Genomic DNA, 6,986 nt, shown 5'->3' with positions numbered 1-6,986 from the left:
CCATTGCTTTAACTCTGCAATAAGATTTCACAAAATTAGTTACACGTACAGTCACGAAAGAAATAAGTTAACCGGGCAAGAGGAGGAAATATTCCCAACCCTGTTCACGTGAGTTAACTTCTCCGAGAGACTTGCTACTTTCATGTGAGATCTGTAAGCAGCTCTTCCAAAGAAATCCCTGTCTGCTGTAAAGCAATGTTCTTTTCGGTACTAAGCTTAGTGCCTTTAGGCAGAAAATAAAAACAATACTTGAATTTGTTTTCGAGGAAAACAAATAATTCATGCATAGTAGTTTACAAATGCCAGATTACCTATTATAATTAATTTAGATATCTAAATACTCATGATCTACTCACAGGTAATTGAGGAGTGAACAATGAAAAGTGATTTCGGAAATTCAAGACTGCATTATTGGTCTAATACTATGAAATGAAATACGAATTTTAACATCTCACGATTATGTCCTGGAATCTAAAGGAAACACATGATGAGTGAACGATATGATTAATGAAAGGAACTGAGGAATGAAGTGGAAGGCAATAAAGAATTCTTAGAAACAACTGGATACAATGCTGTTCAACACAAACTTACATAGTATAGACTGCAATCGAGCCTATGACATTGAAACCAAAAGTTAGCGCTTTATCATTGAGCCACTATACTCTAATTATGACGGAAAGGCGCTCCCCATTCCGACGTCGATTGGTTGAATAGTGGATTGATTTGGAGTTTAGTATTCTGTTCAGCGCCGAGGCAATTTAAGACGTGGACCTATATCTTAACGTGGAGTCTGAACCACATAAGCTCCCACCTGGAATCGATCCCGGAAAGATGAGCACTCTAACTATTACAAGAGAATTCCCCGCGGTCCGGTGGTGCTATTCAGAACCGGTTGTTAAAATATTTTCAGTTCGCAGAACCGTTTGTTAAACCCGGACAACAGTAAATATTGCCCAGTTATACCCAGAAACAATGCATTTTTGTTTAACTATCTTTGTTTTTAGAACCCTTACAGCTACAGGGTTAAACATATGATCTCTCAGAACATGGTATAGGGTACAGCGGGGTAATTTGAATAATTTCAGACATTTTCTCATGTATCTCAGAAAGTATAATTGGTATTTAGATACAAAATTGTGAACAAAAACTTTGAACCTTACTATAACTTAGCAATTTTTCTTAAGATAGTATCTGTGATACACCATTGTGAAATTTGGGTATTCAATTTTCCCGCCGAAATTTCAGAAAACGTAAATGCGAGGGGCAATTTGAATAACGAGTGGGGTAATATGAATAACCAACAAAATAAGCAAGTATTAAATAAGGAAAATATATATACCTAGAAACAATGTATAAACTATTTAATAGTTAGATTGCAAATTCTACGGTAGTTGGAATATGTTAATTTTAAATAAAAAGAAGCACATAAATTGTAAATATGCTTCACCTGTAGTTATCTTTTTGAATGCACACTAAAAATATTGTTAGGAACACTGTCTCAGACAAAGAGCTGTAATAGGTTAATTCATTTTCCATCGTTCGTATTTAACGACAACGACCACAAATAAACTGTTTTCGACCTTCTGCACCTACACAGAACTCGTGGAACCATGTCTTACAACGTTGACAACGAATCCAGGCTCCCTTTCTAGCAGAACGTTCTGAATAGTAATTAAGAAGGCAAAAACCGCAATTCCATGTTTGGTCTTCATTGCCTACAGCCATCTTTACACTTAGGTCTACTTCTTCGTCACTGGAAGAGGTAAAGGATATCAGTTTCTTTCGAGCTTTCGTTTGTTTTTTCTTGACAAGTTCCGTATTAGCACTCTTCTTCCTTAAAGTGTTCTTGGATTTTGTTGCATTCTATGCTTGCGTCTTTCCTTGGAGTTGTTTTACTCTCATTGCCTGAATATTTTCAGGAGAAGTCGAGTGGCATGATTTTCCTGTGACACGACGTCTCTTATGCACACAAAATTTTTCAGGGCTGGGAAGCATTTGTTGTATGGGTTCAGCTCCAGGCTTCGTTGGGACGTTTTGAGAGCAATTGTTAGATCATCTTCCCGTGAAGACTGCTCCTCAGGATTTGTAACAAGGCCATATGTTTCTGAAGGGGCAAATCGAAACTCTTCAATAGCTTGTGGTCTAAAGGGGTATATACCGGCACATGGAAACCCATTAACTGCTAGTCCAACAGAAGCTGTCCGCTTTCAGGCTTCAGTGAACAAAATGCAGAACTGAGATTTACTAATTCCTGAGTTCGGGTTTTGGTAAATCCAGGTAATTTCCTCTCGGTGGTAATTGGCTTTAAGAGACTTAAAAACAGAGCGATCGAGTGGTTGTAATACGTGTGTTGTGTGTGGAGGTAGGCAAAGCATTTCGATGTCATGACTTTGGCAGAACTCTAAGGACGAAAGTTGTGAGTGAGATTTATGCCCGTCCAAAATCAACAGAACCCGACCCGGAACTCTATGTTCGTTAAAGTGCTTGATAAACTTTAAAAAAATGTCTTCATTAATGTATCCACTATCACTCATGCAGACAAGTGATCCATGCGGGAGATGAGTTTTAAAGTCTGGATTTTGGCGTACACCTTTGAATATTACTACAGGAGGTATAAGAGACCCTCCGGCATTGCAGCATACTATCATCGTTACATTTTCTCCGCGCTCTACAGATGTTAAACTGATCACCTCTTTTTTACCCTTTTCTGCAAGAATTTTAGGGGATCTGTTATTTAGAGGAAGTCCACTTTCGTCCATATTGTAGATACGTCTAGGATGGTTATGGAGATCATACTCGTTCATTAATTCACCCAGTAAGTCAAAATAAGAATTCACAGTTTCCTTGTTAACACCAGAAGCTCTCGCTTTTGACAAACCTTCAGGTTTTCTCAAACTAAGATTATTTCGCTTACAAAACGTTTGACACCAGTCCTTCCCTGCCATTTTAGTTTCATTCCAGGATTGAGGAATGTAAAGTTCACATTTAGACGCATATAAATACGCCGCTACAAGCACTTTTTTCGGAGTAACTCCAAACCCCCTGGATTCTAAATGTTTTACTCTATCCGCTAGTTTTTTTCTCTAGATCATTGGAAAACACGCTTGGCCTCCCAATATCACCGAACGATATTTTAGACGTATTGCCTACAGCAGGATCATCAATTAATGCCCTCTCTTGATACTTAACTCGTCTGTATAAGCTTGTGAAAGGGACATTAAATAGCTCTGATGCTCCCAGTATCGACAGGTCACCATTAAGAACTGATTTGACTGCTTGTTCCATAGACTCTTTATTCCATTTTAATCGCTTATCTTTCTTCTTATAATTTCTGACCATCTGAAACGATAAAACATTACGAATGCTTGATCAGAACCGAGGCATAAACAAATATAAAATAGTAGGATTATAGTTCTAATTGCACTGGTATTCAAATTGTCCCGTTATGAATTATCCAAATTGCCCCGCAGTCGACGAATATTCCATTCAGAACGTGGTATGAAAACTGCTCACTAGTTGGCGCAAGCGTACAGTATATCAACGCACCATATGATACTGATACGATTATAATCCAGAGCGATTTCATTTTATCCAGTTAATAATAAGGAAAGCTTAAGGAAACAACATTGAAAATTATAACGACCTAAAAAATAGGTATACTCGTACTTCCTTGCAGCAAGCAAAAAATCGTGTAGGCCTTCAGAACCGTAGGAATGGTTTATATTTCTGAGAGCGTCTTCTGCAAACAACCACCTACAAATCCACCGCAGGTTCACTAACATGGCGAGCCGCGTTTCCACTCCAGCTTGCAAAATTCTTAACATTATTCAAATTCCCCTCCTATTTGATTTACCCCGCTGTACCCTATATCTTATTTTTAATCTCAGATGCTCAGATATCAAGAATGAGAACTGCAATTACATCAGTATAGTTCTGATGGTTATTTATTTTCGAAACGCATACATACCATTATCAACAACGACGTAAACTTCGTGGTTTTTGCTAATGTTGTTCACGACGGGAGGTCTCTCTCGTCTCTGAAGTATCATGGAGATTAAATTTCGTTTTCAAAAAGATTTAATTATTTCTATTGGACAATGTCGTCTTCTGTTGTCTTGTCCTCAGCAACACTACTTTCTGCACACAATAACACACATATGAGTAAATAGCACATGTATCAGTTTTCAGTATTATAGCGTTTTGTTTACTCGTCATACATTTCAATTAAAAGATCATGTAGTATCTCTAATATCGTATAGGTTGTGTTTTAAATATCCTAATCATCTATTCCGTAGTTGCTGCTCGTCAAATTTTCACCAATATTGTTTCAATCGTTTAAGTCAACAGATTTCATTATTTCTCTTTGTTAAGTAGGAAGTTTGGATCACAAATCCTTTAGATATTTGTGAGATTAGGAAATTAAGGAAGAATCGTGCTTAGTCTTGAAGGAAGTAGTAAAGAAAACATTAGGTAACAGGAAGAAGACCCTTAGGTCATAAGAATAAAAAAGGCTTTGTAGTTGAATATTATACTGCCCACACCAAAAGAAAATTTTTATTTTCAGATGGACAATAACCCAGACATCTCCATCTTCCATTAAATAATCAAGGATCAGATCTCACATAAAACGCTCCAACAAAACTGTTGATTGAAAGTGTTGAGAAATAAGATGTTTCATTCACTATGTGTACGGGACACTTTTTCGGAAAGGTGTAACAGCTTTTTCATTCCAGCCATTCTGAGTGAGGTTTTTCTTCGGTTTTCCTCATTCATACCAGGCAAATGCCGGGATGGCACCTAACATTCAGGTCCCAGTCCACTTCCTTCCTTTCCCGTTCCTCTCTCCCTTCGTCACTAATTGATTCAATGCCTCGTCTAATCAATGTGGTGATAGATAATCATGGTTCTTGGACACGCTATTAGGTTTAAGATTATAAGATTTTTTATGTTTATTGAAAAGTGTTTTGCTCAAGACTAATATTAGTTTGAAGGTATGAAGTGTTCATGAGCAGAAGAAAAAAAGATAGTTCTAAGTATTTCTAATCTTATTCTTTTTGTTTAACAAGTGTAATTATATTTTTTTCTTTTTCTATGGAAATTGACAATTCTTTTTATTCCATCATTTTTCTATTAGAATTAGGAAAAACATTCTGAACAATTTTGAAACACACAAGGCCAAGGCGTAGTTAAGTAGAATATTTTATTTTGTTACCTATGTGAAATATATTTTTTTCTTTCTTTCTTCCTATATATAAGAATTAACATTTCCCTTTATTCTTATTATGAAAATTAGAAAATTGATATTCAGAACAGTTTTGATTTTCAAACACTTAATGCCAAGAAGTAAGCATATCTCCATGAAATAAGCATATCTTTTTTTCTTTCTTTCTTTCTTGAGTCTTATCTAGTCCATCGCCAGTAGTTCACCTGACGTCAAAACATCGCACAGCAAACAAGCTGATTCGACACGTGCAAATGTACCTTCTGAACAGGGTTGGATGTTCATTTTTCTCTTTTCTGCTTTCATATATATATTCCCTTCTGTACATACTATACTCTTTATCTTCTAGAGCCCTCTCCCGTTCCCATTTGCATTAAAGTTTACCAATAGATGTTCAAAAATTGCTTTTATATTGCTGAGCTCCCACTTAACCGAATTCAAAGCGGACGTGACTGCTGTTTGCTTGGTTCCTTCTATTCGCAATGGAAGTACGGATTTTTTTTTTTTTTTTTTTAGTTAACCCATTAGAAAGCTGGTAGCAATTAGAGAACTGCTTCAATTAAGAGGTCGCGAACTCCTGTCGAGAAAACCAGAAATAAAGACACCTAGAAACATCTGTGCTGACTACACTATATTGTTTGAGCGTGTGCCATCTGGCTGGCCGTAGCTCTTTATGGGCTGTAGCACCGGATATTTAGCACTACGTAAAGTAGATAATCAGCGAAAACACGAAACCAGCAGAAGGGACCATTTTCTGATCTTCTGTTGGTTGAAACTCTAGTAAGAAATCTGTATTTATTTGACACATGTACACTGGCGTATTTAGGGGGGTGGCTTCTGGGCTTAAGCCCCCCCCCCGAAATCTGACTTAGTATAGTAAAGTAAATGAAATATTTTGCAGAATTTTCACATTTCCAGGCAAAGCCCCCCCGAAAGTTAGCTAAGCCCCTCCCGAAACAAAATCGTAAATACGCCACTGCACATGTACATAGTTACTTCATAGTATTGGCAAAGAAATAATAGCTAGAAAAGTGCTTTATTTTTTAAAAATTCAAACGATGAAAGGAAAGTAATATTAGGTTTATAACTTCTGAAAATAAATAAATAAAAACGAACTGGATTAGCATTTGGCTAACCTAAAATGTATGTTATGAAACTAAGTCATAGCTCGAGTCGGATATTTTACCGCGCCCGTCGTATTCGCCGGACGTTGCTCCTTCTGATTATTGGTTGTTCCGACGGATGCAGCACGATTTGTCAAGTCACCGGTTCACTTCTTTCACAGAAATTGAAAATTGGCTCCTAACTTGGAACGCCTCAAAAGACGAGGCATTTTTCCGAGATGTAACTCGAAAATTGGCTGAGAGGTGGGAAAAAGTAGTAGCCAGCGATGGACAATACTTTGATTGGTCTATTCATTCATTTTGTTCTTAAATAAATGCATTTTTGACCACAAACAAACGGACTGAACTAATTTGTACTCCCATGTGCTTATACACTAAATCTCCCTTAAGCCTATATGGTTGGCGTACTCATTTTTGACGCGGAAGAGCCGAATTCGATTCCTGGTAGGAGCTCATATGACCCGGATCCAAATTAAGCAATAGGTCCAGGTTTCATTGTTTTGGTAGTGAAGGGGACTCTAAATTCCAACGAACCAACTAACTATATATTAAGTAATTACATATACTATTTTAGTTCATTATATTCACATTAAATATAATAAAGAGGAAGTAGCGTATATTCTACAATTGACGTGGGAGAC

General features: G+C 37.0%; 1 protein-coding gene across 1 annotated transcript; it reads right to left on the bottom strand.

The window, feature by feature from the left end:
* Positions 1–2,207: 2,207 nt before the first annotated feature.
* Positions 2,208–2,945, bottom strand: LOC145685238 (uncharacterized). Its single transcript, XM_081757599.1, has one exon. The coding sequence runs from the start codon at positions 2,943–2,945 to the stop codon at positions 2,208–2,210; it is 738 nt and encodes a 245-aa protein (XP_081613725.1).
* Positions 2,946–6,986: the final 4,041 nt, after the last annotated feature.

This window comes from Thermobia domestica, chromosome 5 (assembly GCF_964235325.1).
Source record: "Thermobia domestica chromosome 5, izTheDome1.hap1.1, whole genome shotgun sequence".
In the NCBI taxonomy this organism is placed as follows: domain Eukaryota; kingdom Metazoa; phylum Arthropoda; class Insecta; order Zygentoma; family Lepismatidae; genus Thermobia; species Thermobia domestica.
Note: the sequence above shows the minus strand (reverse complement) of the source record. Positions and strands in the feature narration are given on the sequence as shown.

Coding starts and splice junctions, on each gene's coding strand:
- LOC145685238 (XM_081757599.1), bottom strand. CDS start 2,945: ATGGCAGGGAAGGACTGGTGTCAAACGTTTTGTAAGCGAAATAATCTT.